At 51.5% G+C, this 23,238-nt stretch overlaps 1 protein-coding gene across 1 annotated transcript; it reads left to right on the top strand.

The window, feature by feature from the left end:
* Window positions 1–834: 834 nt before the first annotated feature.
* Window positions 835–22,312, top strand: tshr (thyroid stimulating hormone receptor). Its single transcript, XM_056427897.1, has 10 exons — window positions 835–1,067; window positions 6,690–6,761; window positions 7,979–8,053; window positions 10,085–10,159; window positions 10,547–10,621; window positions 10,733–10,810; window positions 12,930–12,998; window positions 15,549–15,626; window positions 18,965–19,153; window positions 19,996–22,312. The coding sequence occupies exons 1-10, from the start codon at window positions 835–837 to the stop codon at window positions 21,434–21,436; spliced, it is 2,385 nt and encodes a 794-aa protein (XP_056283872.1). The 3' UTR covers window positions 21,437–22,312.
* The last annotated feature ends 926 nt before the right edge of the window (window positions 22,313–23,238 follow it).

The raw sequence follows: 23,238 nt of genomic DNA, 5'->3' as shown, positions 1-23,238 counted from the left end.
ACAACGGCTCGGAGCGGCTCCAAGGGGCCGACGGGAAATGTAGTTTTGGCGGCATTGTAACGGGTCTGGAATCCATTGTTGGTGAACTACCTTTCCCAGAAGGCTGTGCGTTAGCGCCAGTGCTGCCGCTCGTCAGTTAGAAAAGATTAGTTAAAAAAGAAAAAAGGAGACGAAGGAAATTGTTTAACACATGAAAAGCAAAACTATTAATTGGAAGATAATGACAAAATAAAATGTTTAAAAAATGTACATCGTGAAATGGAAAATTCATATTATATATTGTCTTGTACACTGTAATGATAATTAAAGAAAACATGAAAAAAACTAAAAAACGCAATTAACCACTATACATCTGAGAAATGTGTCCTTCTAAATGTATTATGGTTCTTATAATGATGGAATAATTTGTCTTCTTTTAAAAATATATATATATATATATGGTTCAAATATAAATCATTCATAAGTGAAGTGTTCCTTATAATATATTTGAACTGACTGTATTATAATGTATGCATTGGGCATAATTGGACTCACATAACTATGTTAGTCACTATAACTGAACACAACACTAGGGACACAATAACAGACTCTGCTCTGACACCAGAGAGCCTGAAGTCCTCCCTCCCTCCAGCTGAAGACCACCTCCAAAACCACCAGGACTGCAGCTGCCCGGCCAACCTCCCCACCTCCCCAGACTCAGACCCTGCGCGGCCCGGTACAGACCTCACCGCTCCCCGGTCCCTACCTGAGGAGGACCCCCCAGAGCCCCCGGGTGACCTGATCAAGGGGTCGTGTGCAGAACCAGCACCGGCCCGTGTCCAGCATCCCTCCAGCATGCAGGTGATCACGTGCGCGCTATTCACGCTGGCCAGCCTCCCCATCAGCGCCGGGCTTGAAGCCGCGTCCTGCGGGCCGGGGGCCGCGTCCTGCGGGCCGGAGGCCGCGTCCTGCGGGTCGGAGGCCGCGTCCTGCCCCGCCGTCTGCGAGTGCTCCGAGTGGAAGACGCTCACCATCTCGTGCTTCGACATCGCGGCTCTGCCCCGGTTCCCCGCCAGCACGGAGACGCTGTGAGTAGAAAGACTTCATGGAGTCTCTCAACGCAGAGGAAACATCGTTATAACTTATTAAATATTACTTCAAGGGCCCCCAGTGGCTCTGAGATGTGAAGAAGTTATTCCATTGTAAGGTGTTATATTCAGTGTATTCAGTGAATGATATTCAGCTTATTCAGAATATGATATTCAGTATATTCAATATATGACAGGATATAATATTCACTATGATATTCAGTATATTCACTATATTATATTCAGTATATTTAGTATGTTCAGTAAATGATATTCAGTATATTCACTATATGACAGTATATGATATTCAGTATATTTAGTATATTTAGTATATGATATTCAGTATATTTAGTATATGACAGTATATGATATTCAATATATAACAATATATGATATTCAGTACATTCAGTATATTCAGTATATTCAGTAAATGAAATTCAGTATATTCGGTATATTACTAACAAGCTATATGTTTCAAAGTTGTCAGGATGAAGCCAATCTGAAATATATTAAAATAAAAAACAACCTAGTGAATGATTTATAGTTGACTTGTTATATTCTTTGCTAATCTCATGTTGGTGGAGGCCCAGCTGTGTGATTAAATATAGAATAGAGGGCTGAGGGCGAAAGGTCCGGGGCGTGTGTAGGCGGTGTGAAGGTGATGAGGCGTGGACGTATGGGCTGGGGTACGATTTGAGGGGGGTGGAAGTGGGGTGAGGCGGTAACGTGTGATGGTCGGAGCGGTGATGGACTAGTCGGGGGACTGGTCAGGCGTGGTGAGGTCGTAGGGAAGGGCTCGATGGGTAGACGTGTGGGCTCAGGGCGATGTGAGTCGGGGGTAGCGGAGGTCGGACGTAGAGGTAGATCGGGCGTTGCGTGGATGCGTTAGGAGCCGAGGTATGGTCACGGGCTATGTGAGTGGCTCAGGTGACGGAGCTGCGGATGACGTAGAGCCGGGTCGAGTGTGGACAGTCTAGTAGGTCATACGGACGTTAGTGGTCGTCAGGACGTGGTGCAGGGGTCACGGGTGACGTGGTGAGGTCGGTGACGTAGGAGGTCATCCGGGATGTAGGAGGCTCACGCTCAGGGAATGAGGCTGGGTGACGGTGATCGGGCGTTCAGGTGAGGTCGTGTAGTAGGCCAGGGAGTCGATAGTGAGGCGTCGATCGGGCGTGAGCTGAGGCGTCGACGGATGTAGGGGGCGTCCGGGTTAGCGGGTGGAGTGAGGCTCGAGGTGACGGTGAGGGGCTCCAGGGTGACGGTGTATGAGGCTCAGGGTGGTGGGAGGCTCAGGTGACTGGTAGTGACGGCGTCGGTGATGGTGAGGGTGGGTAGGGGGAGTGAGGTCAGGGTCGGGTGTATGAGGCTCAGGGGACGTGTAGTGGGTGCAGGTGAGGTGTGGAGGCGGGAGGGTAGTGAGGCTGGGTGTGTAGGAGGCTGCAGGGTCGAGTGTGTGAGGCTGCAGGGTGGGATGGGTAGGTGACGTGAGGGGGAGGCGGATGTAGTGAGGCTCAGGGTGAGGTGTAGTGAGGCTCAGGGTGACGGTGTAGTGAGGCTCAGGGTGAGGTTAGTGAGGCTCAGGGACGTATGAGGCAGGGTGGGGTAGTGAGGCTGCAGGGTGACGGTGTGGGGTGGGTATCAGGTGGGGGAGGGGACGGTAGTGAGGCTAGGGTGCGGTGTAGTGAGGCCGGTGACGGTGTAGTGAGGCTGGGTGACGTGGTGAGGCTCGGGTGACGTGAAGGTGAGGTTTTGGCAAGGGTGGCGTTGTAGTAAGGATTAGTCGAGCCAGGGCCGAAAAAGAAGGGAGGTTGTTGTGAGGAATCCTAGGGGAAAACAACGGGACTGCGTAATATGATTAATGTATATTTTAATATATTCCACATAAAACCTGAAACATAAAAGGACATGTTACCTGGCAGTGATGTGCTCTGTGGAGGTATTGCTTTAGTATTGATATCCTTTTATTCTTTAGTTGCAGCATCGATTTAATGTCCGATTGCAATGTAGGCAAAGGTACGAAATCTTTGAACGAGCAAGTGGAGAACGCGACATTGGTCCGTTAGTCGGCTGCAGCCAGGCTCTGGATTTAAAACAGGTAAACCAGTGCTAAAACCTTAGTCTGATTAAAACAAAATACCTCTCATTATCATTGCTTAGGTCGGGTGTTCACGTGTCTGAACGGTTAGAAAGGCTCATGTCCATGATGATCAAATAACTGGTATTAGTATGTGCGACGAAAGGACATATTTTATGCTTCAAAGAACGGCATAATTATGTTGAACGGGTGATCCAAGTGGTGTGTTGAGGTAAGATGGTGTTGAGTGTAGTTTGACGTGAGAGGTGATGGTGTGGAGCGTGAGTGAGCTTAGATTGAGCCGGTTTCGGTGGAGGGTGGTGGTGATGGGGGATTTTGGCCATTTTGGAGCCAGGGTGGTGTTGATAGTAGTTTCGTCGGCTGGGACGATTGGTCCTGTTGAGTTGGGTAGTGTCGTGGTAGATTGAAGGTTGTGTGTTAGACGGTTGTGGCCGTAAAGGTCGAGCCGTGGTTAGAAGGTTGGACGAGGAAGGTGAGTGGTCGTGGCGGGAGTGACCTGTGGGTGAACGAGGCTCTAGGGGGTCAAAGCACGCATCGGTAAGGATGACTCCAGGTTGGGCGCGATAAAGTTACAATTCGTCTAGCTAGCAAAAGGTCGAGCCATCGAGGAATAAAAGACGGAAGAAACGGAAAAGGGTACGACGTGGGGACCAGATTGAGGCACTGCGAGGGTTCTGGAGTAGACGGAGAGACCGGCCTGCACGGACCAGATGAGCGGATACAATGATGAGAGATAAACAGCTCGTAGAACAGACTGAGCAACATTGATTATGACAGCAACTGTCGTGAACCTAGAGAATCAATCTGACGTGATCTGATGGACAGCGAGCTCTCTGCCGACGACGTCATCAATGGCGACGAAGGCCGACGTGTCGATGGGAGTGGGGCTTTCCATCAGGGGTTGGAGGTGTCAACCCTTTCGCCCTAAGTCGGGGCCTTGAGCGACATTTCGAATGTCTTGCAGCTGGCTCTCGAAGTGAACGTCGATTGAGTTGATGGTAACGACTTAACCGATCAATAGGAGTTCGATCAGAACCGTCCGTGGTAGGTGATCTGACTTGCAGTCATATGGGTGACGTGTACTGATGGCGAGCGGTGGATCGCGTGGTCTACGCGCGAGGACGTTAGAGGTCTTGGACTTGACGTGTCGGAACGTTACGGTCGTGAATGGGATGAGGTCGCAGCTTAGCAGTTCCATGGAGACTCCAGAAGTCCAGAAGACGTGAACGTGAGGCAGATGGAAGTGTGAGGGACGGTAAGGGTGTAAAGGTTCGAACGAACGGTCGAGTCATCGGCGTCTGACGTCCTGGAAGCGAGTATCACGTCAATCGAACTTGCGCTGACGACCACGGACGACAGTCGAGCTCATCGATCTGCAGACTGTCGTCCTGTCCGGTCGATCGGTGTAAAGCGAGGCTCCCGACATACGACGAGGTCGTCAAGGTCGCGAACTAGAACAACGTGATCCGACTACGGATATAGACTGATGTATCTAGAATCGTTTAGAAAGTTCATCGGTATTCAGCGGAATGTTAGGAAAGTGTGATCGTCGTATAACTGTGTGATTCTTGTTGATGTACTTTGGACTTCATGAAGTACAGCTGTGGATGAAGTTGTAGAGCGTCGATGAAGAGGAGACCGTAGAGATGAGGTCGACGGTACGTGTGAGTACGATGAATTAGAGACAGTTGTGCGAGCTGTGTGAGTAGCACGCTCATCGTGACGGTGATGGTAGGTAACCTTCCGAAACAGTGAGAAGAGCGAATCGGATCGATTGGTTCTCCGTTACGTCGATATCTGGAGACTGAGCGAGGTATGAACTGTGACGTTCGAGTAGATGTGCATTGATACGGATCTGGAAACGAGCGAGAACGTTGTTGGACGTTGATCGGACCTGTGACGTCGGATCAATGTCACTTGCGTTAGTCTGGACACACGTGTCGAAATAGCAAGGTCGAGCGGTGACTGATTTGACGTGACGGAGAGTGCGGCGATCAGGCTTAGGCATGACCAGAGTGATTCACTTTATAGGTCATCGCGTTCAAACTGGTTCCAGAGGTTTACAGATGAACCTAGACATCCTGACGTACCTGTGACTCAGGATCGGTCAGACGCTCGTTAGAAAGCAACGACCTGACGGGAACAGGAGAGGACAGAGAGACGGTTCAGATGAGAAGAGCAAGACACTCAGATAGTGTTCATCAATAGAACTAATGAAACGTGTTCACTCGACGGTGTGGGGAGAATCGCGAGACGGCAGCACGCAGCTAGAGCAGACATGGCTAGTCAGGCAGTGAGACACGGCGTACGAGAGAGAGGTCTCGTCAACTCCAGAAAGCAGAGCAGCGTTGTCAGGAGAGAGAGAGACAGACAGAGAGACAGAGACAGACAAAGAGACAGACAAAGAGACAGAGAGAGAGAGAGAGAGAGAGAGAGACAGACAAAGAGACAGAGAGAGAGACAGAGACAGAGACAGAGAGAGAGAGACAGAGAGAGAGAGACAGAGAGAGGTCTCCTCGTCAACTCCAGAAAGCAGAGCAGCGTTGTGAGGAGAGAGAGACAGACAGAGAGACAGAGACAGACAAAGAGACAGAGAGACAGAGAGAGAGAGAGAGACAGAGAGAGAGACAGACAAAGAGACAGAGAGAGAGAGAGAGAGAGAGAGACAGACAAAGAGACAGAGACAGAGACAGAGAGAGAGAGAGAGAGAGACAGAGAGGTCTCCTCGTCAACTCCAGAAAGCAGAGCAGCGTTGTCAGGAGAGAGAGAGACAGACAGAGAGACAGAGACAGACAAAGAGACAGACAAAGAGACAGAGAGAGAGAGAGAGAGAGACAGACAAAGAGACAGAGAGAGAGAGAGAGACAGACAAAGAGACAGAGAGAGAGAGAGACAAAGAGACAGAGAGAGAGAGAGAGGGAGAGACAGACAAAGAGACAGAGAGAGAGACAGAGAGAGAGAGAGAGAGAGACAGACAAAGAGACAGAGAGAGAGAGAGAGACAAAGAGAGAGAGAGAGAGAGAGACAGACAAAGAGACAGAGAGAGAGAGAGACAGACAAAGAGACAGAGAGAGAGAGGGAGAGACAGACAAAGAGACAGAGAGAGAGACAGAGACAGACAAAGAGACAGAGAGAGAGAGAGAGAGAGGGAGAGACAGACAAAGAGACAGAGACAGAGAGGACCCAAACGCAGACAATTCTTCAAACGAAAGATTTAATTCTTTGGCTTGCAACACGAGGCCGACCAACACCACCCAAACGGTCCGACGCCTCACCGGGAGAGAGGACAGGGTGTCCATACACAATGAGGGCGGGGCCAGCAATCACACAGGAGGAACCAATCAGGACCGGGGCAGACCACCACAGGGAGACAGGTGACACGAGGACTTCCAAATCAGACTCACAACCAGACAGGAGCCGGGTCGTGTTGGCGAGCCGTGCGGCGGCCGTGTTCCACCACGTGGCTCACGGCCGTCAGAGGAGAGCCGCGTGTGTTTGTGACGACTCGACATCTTTATTTCCACCAGATGGCTTTTCGAGACGCGGCTGTCGTCGGTGCCGACGGACGCCTTCGCCAGCATGGTCAACATCTCCAGGATGTGAGTAGCCGTTCATCCGGGGGGATTATTCCCTTCAGGGCTGTCCGTACGCTCCGCTGTTCAAACTTGTCGTGTAATTCAATGTCAGAGTATCTAGAACACGCAAGTCAGAGCTCAAGGTTCAGACTCTACGTGACGAGCCTCGGTTCAGGCGAAGCCCTCTGAGGTCCTCCACCCTCTACGGGACGGGCCTCGATTTCGGAAGACCCGTCCCTGTGTGGAGATCAGAACCTGGTCGCGGGGCGGGGCGAGTAGATCATTCTAGAATATGAGGGGATTCTGTGAGTCTTCAATTGGATCAGGGCCGGGAACAATGAACTCCTTGTCTGTTGAGTACAGAGCTCGTGGTAGAACTCATTACCGGCAGACTTTTCAATTCGCCACCTGAAGTTCTCCAGACGTCCCGGGCGCCTGTACCTTTAAGAATAAAACTGAATATTCTTGCAAAGTACAGTGTCACTCAGAGATTCTTCATCATCAATTTCTTCAACCCACCTCCGGTCGACGAGAAGATACGACAAACTCAACCCGCCGGCCTCCTCTTCCTCCACCTGCTGCTGCTCCGTTAAGCCCCGCCCACCGGCTCCTCTCCGCCTCCCGCCCGACAGAAGACGTGCTCTCTGGTTAGCGTCACCGCGCCTCCTAATCACAGCTGGAAGCGCTAATGCGTTCCTCCAATAGGAATGTTGGTGTTCCGACCGCGGCGTCCCGGCACCGCCCGGCTGCTCCAGCAGGGCGTCTGGTGTGTGTGTGTGTAGAGCTGGAAATACACACTCCATCTCCAGCGCTGAGGCTGGCGTCCGAGTCGTGCACGAAGCAGAGGAGGAGAGGATGAGTCCAGAGACCACGCCGGTCAGATTATTATGAGTAACATGTGGAAACGGAACCCGGGTCTATCAGAACCGCCTCAGGCGGAGCGAGGGATGAACAGTTTATTTAAAGAGCGTTCTCGTTACCGAGGAATAACAGCTGGTAGCAGAGTGGCTGATGGTAATGTATATGCGGGGAGCATACCTGGAAAATTACCCCTGAGTTTGGAGGCTTTAGGCAGGGGGGGGGGGGTGATGAATTGAGGAAACCACTGCAGGCGTTCGGATCACTACCTCCTCTCTGAGCACGTCTGCGGCGCCTTCATTCTCACACGGGAAGCAGATGCTGAGAAGTGTGTGATTCTGCTCATGAAGCCGTGTCCTCAGGTTCTGTTGTGTTTCTGGTAGATACATCTCCGTGGACGTGGTGCTGCAGAGGCTGGAGAGGCACGCCTTCCACAGCCTGCAGAGCATCACCCACATGTGAGTGGAACCAACACTTCATGGACCTTATTGAACCAGGGTTCTCTAAGGAACCATGTCCTTAAGTAGTTCTCCAAAGGACTTATCAAGGTGCCTCAAAGAACCATAAACATATTTATTTAAGGCACCATATATGTTTCCTCAAAGAACCTTTCAAACCAGGGTTCTCTAAAGAACCATTTCCTTAACCCTCCTGTTATGTTGCGGGTCAAATTGACCCGTTTCAAAGTTTGAAAATCTAGGAAAAATACTTCTAAGTACTTTTTCTGTATAAAACTTCTGCTGCTTACCTTATTTAGTGTAATCAACGTAAAAAAAAATACTAAAAAAATATCATGTATTTGCAACCCCCCCCTGCAGGTTTATATAACAGAGATGATGTTCCCGGGTCAATTTGACCCCTATGGAAAGTGAAGGCTAAAAGTCACCAAAAGAGTCACGTTTAGACTATTTCTTTCTTTGTAAATGTAGGCAGTCTTTCTTACTCCCTCCACCAAGTTTCAACACACACACACACACACACACACTAACACCACAGAACACCAACACACACACACACTTTACAGACCATGTTTATCATCTCTAACTTTCCCCTAAATACACCTTTATTGGACATGGGACACTAATGTGAGGGTTTCTTTCATGTCTCAACTAATAAATATGTAGTATAGTACTTCTAATATACTGTCTGTCTGACTGGGAGAGACACACACCCTGTCTCATCCCAATCTCAGACCCACACACATTCTCTTTCTAACGACCGCACCTGTCGAAATACAGATACTATTTTGACGGGAACCTTATTTTTTCCTGCGTGAAAACTCCACCACACGTATCAGGGAGGGCCAAACATACAAAATGGTTGCTGAGAAGTCCTACAACATTACACTCTGCAGATACATACGACTGCACCAAGAGATGACTGTGCTGGCCTTTGGTCATCTTTTATCATATAATTTATGCATCTTAACACTAAAAATAAACATAACTAACGTTTACTTTCAATACAAATCCTTTATGACTCATTTGGCTTGTTTTCTAGGGGGCGGGTCATTATGACCCTGAACAGCACAGGTGTCTCATCTTTATTTATCTACATCACCCCATGAAAAAAAAAAACTTACAAAATGCAAATAAAATTTAGGAGAAAATACATGTTATGGTAGACTAATGCAATTTAGATTTCGATTTTTTCAATGTACCTAAAAAATAGTTTGAACATGTATTTTTCATTAAAAACGAGTGAGTGATCCTGATTGAACTCTGATCTATGGAGGGGTGAATAACTCAATTCCACTAAACTGATTTAATTGTTAGTAATGTTGTTGGTGATGAGGTACAAACTATAGTTTTTAGAATGTTTTGGTTTCTGATCACTTTTGGATGATTCAACATTAACCGGGTCAAATTGACCCGGGAACATCACGGCTGTAAGTAAGAAACGAACATAACAGGAGGGTTAAATAGTTCTCCAAAGAACTATATCTGGATCCGACTATATCTGGATTAAAACACAGATTAGCACTTCAGTGGCACTTAGATAGCACTTACTTATGGTACTTTTGTAGTTCGACTATGTTGAGGAAATGTTACTTCCTGTATTCTTGTTGTTCTTAGTTTGTACTCTAGGTTGAAATGCACTTATTGTAAGTCGCTTTGGATAAAAGCGTCTGCTAAATGACATGTAATGTAATGTAATGTAACTGTAAACAGATTTCTTTAAGGCACCATATATGGTTCCTCAAAGAACCTTTCAAACCAGGGTTCTCTAAAGAACCATTTCGTTAAATAGTTCTCCAAAGAACCTATAAAGGTGCCTCAAAGAACCATAAACATATTTCTGTAAGGCACCATATATGGTTCATCAAAGAACCTTTCAAACCAGCGATCTTTAAGGTTCCTCAAATGAAAAGGGTTCTCCAGTAGGCGATGATTCTTCGTAGAATCACAATGCCTTTAAAGAACCTTTAGAGAACCTTTATGGTTCTGGGTGTCGGAGCGTTTTCAGGACACGAGTTTTTTGTGTTCCAGAGAGTTGCGCAACGCAAAGAGTCTGCGCTCCATCGACCCAGAAGCCTTCCAGAACCTCCCAAACCTCAAGTACTTGTGAGTAGTTTTCACTTTAACTCGTCCGCCGCTGGTCCTTGAACGCATCGTGTTCACCTCGTTATATTCATGAAGACGGGGGGTTATATTTAAAGTCTGTCTGGCCGTCATGTAGAGGTCGTGACCTGTTCCCAGCCGTGTGGGCGGCAGTGAGTCACGCTGTGGTCCAGGTCCAGCTCTGGTTCTGGGTCCTAGAGGACCACCAGACGACTGCCTGGTGTCACGTGACGCTTCCCCAAAGACACGGTGATGAGTACAAGATGTTACGCAACTCAGATCTTAAGGAACTTTATCCTCATGATACCTTTATATAGGAGGCAGGTACCACACACCTGGTGTGTAGTCTCTGTGTGTAGTTGTGTAGTCCTGACTGTCTCCTCCTCTCAGGGGGCTCTTCAACACCGGTCTCTCTCTCTTCCCCGACCTGAGCAACATTCACTCCAACGACCTGAACTTCATCCTGTAAGTTATCACAACCTCATCGTGATGTTGTTGATGTTTGGAATGCAACGTCAACAACAACGTTTGGAACACAACTCTAATTTAACTCACACGACGTCGTCTCCTCTGCAGGGAGCTGGTGGATCATCCCTTCATCACGGAGGTCCCAGCCAACGCCTTCAGGGGCGTGACCAGCAACACGCTGACGGTGTAAGACACGTGTGGACGTGACGCGTGTGGACGTGACGCGTGTGGACGTGACGCGTGTGGACGTGACGCGTGTGGACGTGACGCGTGTGGACGTGACGCGTGGCAGCGTGTGGACGTGACTCGTGTGGACGTGACTCGTGTGGACGTGACTCGTGTGGACGTGACTCGTGTGGACGTGACTCGTGTGGACGTGACTCGTGTGGACGTGACGCGTGTGGACGTGGCCAGCGTGTGGGCGTGGCAGCGTGTGGGCGTGAGCGTGTGGACGTGACGTCGTGTGGGCGTGGCAGCGTGTGGACGTGACTTCGTGTGGGCGTGACGCGTGCGGGCGTGACTCGTGTGGGCGTGGCGTGTGGGCGTGACTCGTGTGGGCGTGGCGTGTGGGCGCGTGGCGGCGTGTGGGCGTGGCGTGTGGGCGTGACTCGTGTATGGACGTGGCAGCGTGTGGGCGTGACGCGTGTGGGCGTGGCAGCGTGTGGGCGTGGCGCTGTGGACGTGACGCGTGTGGACGTGACACGTGTGGGCGTGACGCGTGTGGACGTGACTCGTGTGGACGTGACGCGTGTGGACGTGACGCGTGGGCGTGACACGTGTGGGCGTAACGGCGTGTGGGCGTGACGCGTGTGGACGTGACGCGTGTGGACGTGACTCGTGTGGACGTGACGCGTGTGGACGTGACGCGTGTGGACGTGACTCGTGTGGACGTGACTCGTGTGGACGTGACGCGTGTGGACGTGACGCGTGTGGACGTGACTCGTGTGGACGTGACGCGTGTGGACGTGACTCGTGTGGACGTGACGCGTGTGGATAACCCAGCGTGTGGGCGTGACGCGTGTGGGCGTGACTTCGTGTGGGCGTGACGCGTGTGGGCGTGGCGCGTGTGGACGGCGTGACTCGTGTGGACGTGGCGTGTGGGCGTGGCGGACGTGTGGGCGTGACGCGTGTGGGCGTGGCGGCGTGTGGGCGTGACTTCGTGTGGGCGTGGCTGTGGGCGTGTGGACATGACGCGTGTGGGCGTGGACGTGACGCGTGTGGACGTGACGCGTGTGGACGTGACGCGTGTGGACGTGACGCGTGTGGACGTGACTCGTGTGGACGTGACTCGTGTGGACGTGACGCGTGTGGACGTGACGCGTGTGGACGTGACTCCTGTGGACGGGACTCGTGTGGGCGTGGGCGTGGACGGACGTGTGGGCGTGACGCGTGTGGACGTGACGCGGTGGACGTGGCGTGACGTGTGGGCGTGGCAGCGTGAGGTCGTGACGCGTGTGGACGTGACGTGTGGGCGTGGCGGTGTGGACGTGGCGTGTGGGCGTGGACGCGCGTGGACGTGACGCGTGGACGCGTGTGGGCGTGGCAGCGTGTGGGCGTGACTTCGTGTGGGCGTGGACGCGTGTGACTGGCGTGGACGTGACGTGTGGGCGTGACGCGTGTGGACGTGACTCGTGTGGGCGTGCGGGACGCGTGTGGGCGTGACGCGTGTGGGACGCGTGCGCGTGTGGACGTGACTCGTGTGGACGTGACGCAGCGTGTGGGCGTGACGTGACGTGGGCGTGGACGGCGTGTGGGCGTGACTCGTGTGGGCGTGACGTGTGGACGGGCGTGGACGTGTGGGACGTGACGCGTGGACGGACGGCGTGGACGTGACGTGTGGGCGTGACGCGTGTGGGCGTGACTTCGTGACGGGCGTGGACGCGTGTGGGCGTGACTGTGTGGACGTGACGCGTGTGTGGTGGACGGCGTGTGGGCGTGGCAGCGTGTGGACGTGACGCGTGTGGGCGTGCCGCGTGTGGGCGTGACTCGTGGGCGTGGGCGTGTGGGCGTGACGCGGTGGACGGACGTGTGGACGTGGACTCGTGTGGGCGTGACTTCGTGTGGGCGTGGCGTGTGTGGGCGTGACTCGGTGTGGGCGTGACTCGTGTGGACGTGACTCGTGTGGACGTGACGCGTGTGGACGTGACTCGTGTGGACGTGACGCGTGTGGACGTGACGCGTGTGGATATGACACATACATGAACATGTAGACGTGCAGACATGACACCACAGGAGTCACCAACACATGGGACATGTGTTCACTGAATCTAAAGATGCACATGATGACCTCTGACCTCTGCTTCAGGATGATGTATGGGAACGGCTTCAGGGAGATCCAGCACCACGCCTTCAACGGGACCCGGCTGGATCAGGTGTAGGTGCTTCACCTGAACTCTGAGGAGATTGATGCTGCTCATATCTTTACGCTCAACATGGAAGCCCAATGCTGAGACCCCGATGACCCGATGACCTCGCATGGTCTCCTGTCGTTGCTGAATGAATGGCTGAGTGACGTGTGGCTGCGCTGCAGTGTGTGTGTGTGTGGCATCGTTCAGCATGCAGGGTCAACGGAGCTGGACGACTCCACCGGTCCTCAGTCGGGTGTGTTTGTCCCTCCTGGGCTGCCGTAGAGACGGACGGCTCGTTGTTGTCTTCAGGGGACGGGTTTTCAAAAGTTTGAATCTGGATCAAACTGATCCAGATTTGGAAATCTCTTTTTCTGCTATCCAGGGTCACGTAATCCATCTAATTTTCATGCTGGTTTTTCAAAGCAATGCGGGATTGGATTACTCTTCTCCGGATTCAAACTGTTCAGGATTACCAAATCTGGATTACCTGTGGTCTAAATGGGATCACAATGCAGCTCTGTGAAGAACAGTGTGGGCTCACTCCAATATGCTTCATTTGAACAGGAAGTAGACTGAACGGAACAGCAGACCAACAATAGAAACACACCTCCATTGTCCATTTCAGATCATCTGAGACATACAACAAATAAATAAATACATACTTTACTCACAAATATATGATGGATATATCCGTCCTTCTGTCAGAATGAGACCGACTGGACGACCAATCAGAGATGCGATTGTTAGACACTATTCTTGATAAGTCCATGACTGATGATTGTGTCGGTGTGATTAATGTTTAATGAACAAAGACAGTTTGGGGGATTCATTTATGGGGCCGAAATATTTATAATTTATACATTGCTGTAGTGAAAGGTTGCTGTCCTACATAGCTACTCTATGTCCTCGGAGACATCAGTTCACGGGACGCAGCGCTTCCTCTCCTCTCGGAGGGACATGTTTTCTTCTTGTCGTCCTGAATCGTGTCCGTTCAGGATATGATGATGTTAATCTCCTGTGTTACAACACACACACACACACCCCGGGTCCTTAATCAAGCCGTCGGGCCGTGACCTGAGTCTTTTCACTCAGGCGTTTGTGTTGGCGCCCGATGTTCTCTGAGGGGAGCGCTGATCCCAGAGCAGCCGGGCCAAGACCGACACGCCCTCACGGGTACATCACTGACGGTGTAGTGAGGCTCCAGGGTGACGTGTAGTGAGGCTCCAGGGTGATGGTGTAGTGAGGCTCCAGGGTGACGTGTAGTGAGGCTGCAGGGTGACGGTGTAGTGAGGCTCCAGGGTGACGTGTAGTGAGGCTGCAGGGTGACGGTGTAGTGAGGCTCCAGGGTGACGTGTAGTGAGGCTCCAGGGTGACGGTGTAGTGAGGCTCCAGGGTGACGTGTAGTGAGGCTCCAGGGTGATGGTGTAGTGAGGCTCCAGGGTGACGTGTAGTGAGGCTCCAGGGTGACTGTGTAGTGAGGCTGCAGGCTGACGGTGTAGTGAGGCTGCAGGGTGACGGTGTAGTGAGGCTCCAGGGTGATGGTGTAGTGAGGCTCCAGGGTGACGTGTAGTGAGGCTCCAGGGTGATGGTGTAGTGAGGCTGCAGGCTGACGGTGTAGTGAGGCTCCAGGGTGATGGTGTAGTGAGGCTCCAGGGTGACGGTGTAGTGAGGCTCCATGGTGATGGTGTAGTGAGGCTGCAGGGTGACGGTGTAGTGAGGCTCCAGGGTGATGGTGTAGTGAGGCTCCAGGGTGATGGTGTAGTGAGGCTGCAGGGTGACGGTGTAGTGAGGCTGCAGGGTGACGGTGTAGTGAGGCTCCAGGGTGACGTGTAGTGAGGCTCCAGGGTGATGGTGTAGTGAGGCTGCAGGGTGACGGTGTAGTGAGGCTCCAGGGTGACTGTGTAGTGAGGCTGCAGGGTGATGGTGTAGTGAGGCTGCAGGGTGACGGTGTAGTGAGGCTCCAGGGTGACGGTGTAGTGAGGCTGCAGGGTGACGGTGTAGTGAGGCTGCAGGGTGACGGTGTAGTGAGGCTCCAGGGTGACGGTGTAGTGAGGCTGCAGGGTGACGGTGTAGTGAGGCTCCAGGGTGACTGTGTAGTGAGGCTGCAGGCTGATGGTGTAGTGAGGCTCCAGGGTGATGGTGTAGTGAGGCTGCAGGGTGACGTGTAGTGAGGCTGCAGGCTGACGGTGTAGTGAGGCTGCAGGGTGACGGTGTAGTGAGGCTCCAGGGTGACAGTGTAGTGAGGCTCCAGGGTGACGGTGTAGTGAGGCTCCAGGGTGACGGTGTAGTGAGGCTGCAGGGTGACGGTGTAGTGAGGCTCCAGGGTGACGGTGTAGTGAGGCTCCAGGGTGACGGTGTAGTGAGGCTGAAGGGTGACGGTGTAGTGAGGCTGCAGGGTGACGGTGTAATGAGGCTGCAGGTGACGGTGTAGATAACAGGACCGAGCCGTGACGGAGCTCGGGGGAATATTCCGCCATGCCTAATATTTCATGATAAATATTCTCCTCCGTCAGCCTGATGGAAATGAGAAGGAGTTCTTTTTACTAATAAACTTAAATGTGTGCTTTCCTGTCCAGAGACCTTCACAGGAACAGGTACCTGACCACGATGGATGACCAGGCGTTTGCGGGCGCCGTCAGCGGCCCCATGCTGCTGTGAGTACCTGACCCCTCACAGGAGACCAGAGGTCACGCTCACTTATCAGCTGCTGTGATCGTGCTTTACAGTTTTTATCTTCCTGTTATGAGCACGGAAAAATAATAACAACCTGCTGTCTAATCTTTAAAAGAGTAACCACACAACTACATGATATGAAACACATCAACGCTGGAATGATGAACAGAATATCTCATCTACAGTTGTTGTGAGACTCAATCTGTGGTTTTAAATCAGCCCGAGGAGCCTGAGGTCAGATCTGAGGGAGAAACGAACTTTGAGGATCCAAGTCATGAAATAAAATAATTGTAGCGGCGTTCCGTCGTTGTTTTCTTAATCCGCTAAAGAGCTGCAGACACAGTGAGTTTCCTCTCACGCGCATGACAGGAGACCGTTCATTTCCTTTTCTTTCAATTTGATTTTAAACAGCAAAACATGCTTTTATTTACACCTTCACGATTGATTTCAACAATTTCCTAATCCGTTCTTTGCCGACCGAAGGAGACGTGCCTGTGAGGGATAGCATGTCCTCAGAGTAACAACCATTCCCCCACAGCTGTGTCTGTGACCAGGACATCTGAAACGCATTGTGTGCAAAGCGTTGGAGCAGAAGCTTCCGACACTTCCTCGATACGTTCATTGTTTTTGCCGTTCTCCAGGTTTCTAATCCCGAGTCTCCATTTTAAAAGCGTTGGATTGCCAGAACCCTTTACCACGGCTCTCTGGTTGCTGTCATGGCTCTGATGCAGCCATTAAGGGTCTGGTGAGCTGAGTGGGTTTCGTGTGCAGGTCTTCCACTGAGGAACAGGTCCTGAATGAGTCACCTTCACAAGGTCATGAGTTAAACATCTGGGAATGACACAACCAGACAGACTCAGAGGCTTTACAGCCTTACTCAATGCGTCCCGCGAGAGGAACAACGAGCAGAGGTCAGGGAAGTGGGGAGAGCAGCTGGGACTAAAAGAGAACAATTGGGCTCTTAGTGAATATTAAATACTCTGGATTGTGTTTATTTTATTTTACTAAAATAATCGGCAGATGACTTAAAGGTGCAACGGGTTCAGAAACTAAAGAAAGCAAGATAAAATGTGGCCTCTACTTGGCCCTGTAAGGGGGAAGAGTGTCCTGATGATGGGATCACACACAGCGTTAGCAAGACGGTGGGACACAACGTGAGCGAGACTGTCGATCGGAACGTTAGCGAGACGGTCGATCGGAACATGAGCGAGACGGTCGATCGGAACGTTAGCGAGACGGTCGATCGGAACGTGAGCGAGACGGTCGATCGGAACGTGAGAGAGACGGTCGATCGGAACGTGAGCGAGACGGTCGATCGGAACGTTAGCGAGACTGTCGATCGGAACGTTAGCGAGACGGTCGATCGGAACGTTAGACGGTCGATCGGAACGTTAGCGAGACTGTCGATCGGAACGTTAGACGGTCGATCGGAATGTGAGCGAGACGGTCGATCGGAACGTGAGCGAGACAGTCGATCGGAACGTTAGACGGTCGATCGGAACGTTAGACGGTCGATCGGAACGTTAGACGGTCGATCGGGCGTGGCGAGACGGTCGTCGGGCGTTAGACGGTCGATCGGAATGTGAGCGAGACGGTCGATCGGGCGTTAGGCGGTCGATCGGAATGTGGCGGGCGGTCGATCGAACGTGGCGGGACGGTCGATCAAACGTTAGGCGGTCGATCGGGCGTTAGACGGTCGATCGGAACGTTAGACGGTCGATCGGAACGTGAGCGAGACGGTCGATCGGAACGTTAGACGGTCGATCGGAATGTGAGCGAGACGGTCGATCGGAACGTTAGCGAGACGGTCGATCGGAATGTGAGCGAGACGGTCGATCGGAACATTAGCGAGACTGTCGATCGGAACGTTAGCGAGACGGTCGATCGGAACGTTAGACGGTCGATCGGAATGTGAGCGAGACGGTCGATCGGAACGTTAGACGGTCGATCGGAACGTTAGCGAGACGGTCGATCGGAACGTTAGACGGTCGATCGGAACGTTAGCGAGACGGTCGATCGGAACGTTAGACGGTCGATCGGAACGTTAGACGGTCGATCGGAACGTTAGCGAGATGGTCGATCGGAACATGAGCGAGACGGTCGATCGGAACGTGAGCGAGACGGTCGATCAGAACGTTAGACGGTCGATCGGAACGTTAGCCGGTCGATCGGAACGTGAGCGAGACGGTCGATCGGAACGTGAGCGAGACGGTCGATCGGAACGTTAGACGGTCGATCGGAACGTTAGACGGTCGATCGGAACGTTAGCGAGACGGTCGATCGGAACGTGAGCGAGACGGTCGATCGGAACGTTAGCGAGACGGTCGATCGGAACGTTAGCGAGACGGTCGATCGGAACATGAGCGAGACTGTCGATCGGAACGTTAGCGAGGCGGTCGATCGGGCGTGGCGGGCGGTCGATCGGGCGTTAGACGGTCGATCGGGCGTTAGGCGGTCGATCGGAATGTGGCGAGACGGTCGATCGGGCGTTAGACGGTCGATCGGAACGTTAGCGAGACGGTCGATCGGAACGTTAGACGTTCGATCGGAACGTTAGACGGTCGATCGGAACGTTAGCGAGACGGTCGATCGGAACGTGAGCGAGACGGTCGATCGGAACGTTAGCGAGACGGTCGATCGGAACGTTAGACGTTCGATCGGAACGTTAGACGGTCGATCGGGCGTTAGGCGGTCGATCGGGCGTTAGCGAGCGGTCGATCGGGCGTGGCGGGCGGTCGTCGGGCGTTAGCGAGGCGGTCGATCGGGCGTGGCGGGCGGTCGTCGGGCGTTGACGGTCGATCGGAATGTGAGCGAGACGGTCGATCGGGCGTTAGAGACGGTCGATCGGGCGTTAGACGGTCGATCGGAACGTGAGCGAGACGGTCGATCGGAACGTTAGACGGTCGATCGGAACGTGAGCGAGACGGTCGATCGGAACGTTAGACGGTCGATCGGAATGTGAGCGAGACGGTCGATCGGAACGTGAGCGAGATGGTCGATCTCCTGCAGGTCTCTGTCCCAATGAGGTTGAGCTGGCTTTGGCATGAGAGCAGAGTGCAAGAAATACCACTTGTAATAGTTTAAAGATCATGAAGGACGGAGGAGCTTACTCGAGGAACCAGACGAAGGCTGTTGTTTAGGCACACATAGCATCAATATTGGCAAAAAAACAACTTTTAAGAACCCTAAATGGGGTTGTGATGCAATAATGGTCTTTGGAAGTGACTTCTTTCCTTTCATGACCACTCTGCCTATAACGTATATTGTAATGCCCCTACTTGTATCCTCTTAAATTCTTTCCTTCCCTTTCTCCTCAAAGAGACGTGTCCCTCACAGCGATCACCTCCCTGCCGACCACAGGTGTTGCTTCTCTCCGGGAGCTGAAGGCTCGCGATGCCTGGGCCCTCAAGAAGCTACCACCCATCAAGACCTTCAAGCACCTCACCATCGCCAACCTCACCTACCCCAGCCACTGCTGCGGCTTCAAGAACCTCAAGAAAAAACGAGGGTGAGATTACGTCAATTCTTCTCCTTTTTATGTTCACCGTATGTACTTAGAGGAGGAGAAAGGTCACAGGAAACGTGTCCACAGGGTTTGAGAGACCAACGGAGTCCCAGAGAGTCCTCTCGTGTTTGTGTGTATTCGGATTATCTCCCATAGTGACTTGTACGGTGTGGATCTTGGCAAAGCAAGTGTAATTGTAGAGCACATTTCAACAAGCCGATTCAAAGTGCTTCACATAAAACCATGAAAAGCATCAAAACATAGAAAACAAGATTTAAAAACATTGATAAACACAAGAACATTCTTTTAAAAACTGTCAAAAAGCATAAATAGAATAAAAGTTGGATTGCAGTTAAAGAAATAGAATGCAGTAATGAGATGTAGACATTGATTGATATCCTTGAATCTGGTTCAATTCAAGGAAACAGCAAACAGAAAAGTCTTCAATCTGGATGTAAAGGAGCTGAGGGTCTCTGAGGGTCTGTGAAGGTCTGTGAGGGTCTCTGAGGGTCTGTGAGGGTCTCTGGGGGTCTCTGAGGGTCTCTGAGGGTCTGTGAGGGTCTCTGAGGGTCTCTGGGGGTCTCTGAGGGTCTCAGCAGGAAGTTAATCAACTCTCTGACGTCTTCACCTTAAACTTCTTACAGCGCTGCCATAGTTAATGTCACTCATTGATGTTATTGTAGGAAAAAGGTTGAGCCAGACTAATAATGACTCTCCAAACAGGAAACACTTTTCTTCCACTGGATATATAAATGAAATGATGTGATTTGACACTTACTGTGAGTGAAGGTTGAAACCAGGCCTCCAGTGTTTCTTTATGAACTCAATCTGTACGTGTGTTTCAGCTTCCTGGAGTACCTCATCTGTAACCTGACTGCGTTCTACGACCAGCAGCACAAGCGTTCGGTCGGGCCCCTTGGCATCCCGTCCCTCCAGGGGGACGTCGTGGAGGAGTCGGTCCCAGACGAGGATCCAGATGACGGAAGCCACAAAGAGTCCCGAGACTGGAGGAGAGGTGACTTACATGGAAGCCTCCACTACCACACCTATTTTGGGGGCCAGCCAGATGAGGATGTGGGTTTTGGAGAGACCCTCAAGAACCCCCAGGAGGACACCAGCCAAGACTTTAACAGTCGGTACGATTATGTGGTGTGTGAGGAGGGGGAGGAGGTGGCATGTGCACCAGTGCCTGATGAGTTCAATCCTTGTGAGGACATAATGGGGTTTGGCTTCTTGCGAGTGTCCGTGTGGTTTGTGAGTCTGCTGGCGGTTCTGGGTAACGTGGTGGTGCTCCTGGTGCTGCTCACCAGCCACTACAAGCTCTCGGTCTCCCGCTTCCTCATGTGTCACCTGGCCTTTGCAGATCTGTGCATGGGGATCTATCTGCTGCTCATCGCCTCCGTAGACCTCCACACCCGAGCCGAGTACTTCAACCACGCCATCGACTGGCAGACGGGCCCCGGCTGTGGACTCGCGGGGTTCTTTACGGTCTTCGCAAGCGAGCTGTCGGTCTACACCTTAACGGTGATCACTCTGGAGAGGTGGTACGCCATCACCTTTGCTATGCGGCTGGATCGTAAGCTGCGTCTGCAGCACGCGGCGGCCGTGATGCTCGGCGGCTGGATCTTCTGCCTCCTGCTGGCGCTGCTGCCGCTGGTCGGGGTGAGCAGTTACCAGAAGGTCAGCATCTGTCTCCCGATGGACACCCAGTCCGCCGTGGCGCAGGTCTTCATCTTGTCAGTGCTGGTGCTCAACATCCTAGCCTTTCTGGTTATCTGCGCTTGCTACTTCAAGATCTACTGCACAGTGCACAACCCTCACTACCGCTCTGGATCCAAGGATACCAACATCGCCAAGCGCATGGCCGTCCTCATCTTCACGGACTTCTTGTGCATGGCGCCCATCTCCTTCTACGCCATGTCGGCCGCAATGGACCGGCCGCTCATCACCGTCTCCAACTCCAAGATTTTATTGGTGCTCTTCTACCCGCTCAACTCCTGCGCCAACCCGTTCCTCTATGCCATCTTCACCAAGGCTTTCCGGGGGGACATATTCATCCTCCTCAGTAAGGTGGGCCTCTGTCGGCAGCGAGCGCAGCTGTTCAGAGGCCAGACGGTGTCGTCGAAGGGCAGCAGCGCCGCATCTCAGAACCGTAAAGACAAGGACCGGGTTCAGAAAGGCCAGGAACAAGTGCCCATCTGCCTGAAGAAGTGCTCCGGGGGGACCGACCACCAAGCCGCCTGCCGGCCGACGGGGCCTGAAGAGAGCCGGAGCCTGAACACGTGAGCCCGACACCAGCTCCAGTACAGCAGGGCCGGTTCTGGGGGGAACGGGTCCGTTTGGATAGTTAACAGAAAGATCCGGTATTCTGTAACTGCTTCAGTTCGCAGGCCAACTTCAGCTGCTTTCACAATTCCGGCTGTGATGATTTTGGGGTTCCGGTTGTTGGATGATATCGAGTGTCCCTGAAACGTGAGCCTGACTTCATCTCTCACGGAGTCCTTTGTATCTGGAGCGAGAGGCTAACATCGTAAAGATAAGAACTCACACATACATACATCTTCAATTTAGTTGAGATCTTATTTCATTTCAAATCCCTGCTCAGTCTAGCATTGATATACAAGGACATATAACAGATTTGTATAAATACTTAATTTCCCTGTGATAAAATAATCTTTCTGAGGCGCCGTATTCATCCATGGTAATCGTTTTTAAGGACGGCCTGCTGGCTCAGTGCTGTTCACAGTGGGAAGTGAATCCAAAGAATAAGAAACACTGCATTTGTTCATGTCATATCAAAACCTCGACATATAATGGAAATGCACTATAGTGTTTGGTGATTTATGGATGAAAACAGGAACACACAGTTGGCGTCTATTTAGTCTTATTTTATTTAAAATCTTTTTGATTGATTTTTGCAAACACAGGAATGAAGAATAATGCCTCCCAGAAGTTGGGGTACATGGAACTTTACATTCAGTCGTTTGGAGGTTGTGTAACTGTGACTCACTGTCACTGTATATAAAGATTATTTAGTCTTTTAGCTGGAGACTGAACAGATATCGGCCGATATACCAGACTGACATTGGAAAGCAGTGTTTTTAAATGTCTTATATGTGGATGTATCACTTTGTTAGATTCATAAAGCATTTGTATACTTTTGTTGTTTGTGTCATTGTGAGTTTTTATTATAACATAACAAAATATTATACTTTCCCTTTTTTTAACGTTGATCCAGCAAAACTGTTCTGAGAGGTTCGTCCTCGTCTCCCGGGAGCACGAGGTCCAATTACAAGAAACACGTTGATTAGCAATTTTCTACAAATTGCAGACGGGTATGATAATCACAAAAATAGAGCGTCAAAGCCTCGTCTCCCCTCTGGAATGTCGTGGTGGTTTTTCTCGCACGATCGGGAAATTTTTCCATCCTCTTACGGAAACGCGTGACTTATGCAATCAGCGGAGATAGCTTTGACTTCGTAAAGCAAACACAGCTGAGACACGTGAGCGGAGCCGCTACGAGTTAACGGACACGCTCTGCCAATGGCAGCTTAACATCTGGTTAGCATTTCATCTGCTGGGTGACATTTTTTTTCAAGAAAATATACTGACTTCCAGGAAAGAGGGATCATACGAGACCTTTTTTAATTCAGCTTGCAAAGTCGTCGTGAAGTTATTTGACTGGACAGCTGGACCGCTTGTTTCAGTATTAAAGTAGAGCACATTCCCAACCCTCGACCACTCGTATGGATTCTAACAGTAAAGCAATGGAAGGAGTGGCTTCTGCTCAATGTTTCCCACAGCCTTGAGTCCATCTCCCCCTCACTCGTCCAGCAGCCCAGTGTGGACCCTTCACCCAGAGCTGGAGCATGACGGGCTGGCTGCGCTTGTGAGAGGCCTTCCTTCCCTTCCAGTTCATCAGAAGCCACGTTTCATACTTGTTTCGACAGTTTCCAGACATGCCCAGTTTGTTCATAATCAAAAACACTTCACATTTGCGTGGGTGAGTGCAAAGAGGCTGTAAATGCCTCTGAAACTACTCCTCAATTTAGGACGACAACATAACAGATTATATCGGAGAAACCAAC

The sequence above is a fragment of the Pseudoliparis swirei genome, chromosome 12 (genome assembly GCF_029220125.1).
Source record: "Pseudoliparis swirei isolate HS2019 ecotype Mariana Trench chromosome 12, NWPU_hadal_v1, whole genome shotgun sequence".
In the NCBI taxonomy this organism is placed as follows: Eukaryota; Metazoa; Chordata; class Actinopteri; order Perciformes; family Liparidae; genus Pseudoliparis; species Pseudoliparis swirei.
Note: the sequence above shows the minus strand (reverse complement) of the source record. Positions and strands in the feature narration are given on the sequence as shown.

What these genes read in the sequence shown, in the direction of transcription:
- tshr (XM_056427897.1), top strand. Translation starts at nt 835, where the DNA reads ATGCAGGTGATCACGTGCGCGCTATTCACGCTGGCCAGCCTCCCCATC. An exon ending in AACGACCTGAACTTCATCCT is followed by an intron (nt 10,622 to 10,732) that starts GTAAGTTATCAC and finishes TCTCCTCTGCAG; the next exon opens with GGAGCTGGTGGATCATCCCT. An exon ending in ACCAGCAACACGCTGACGGT is followed by an intron (nt 10,811 to 12,929) that starts GTAAGACACGTG and finishes CCTCTGCTTCAG; the next exon opens with GATGATGTATGGGAACGGCT.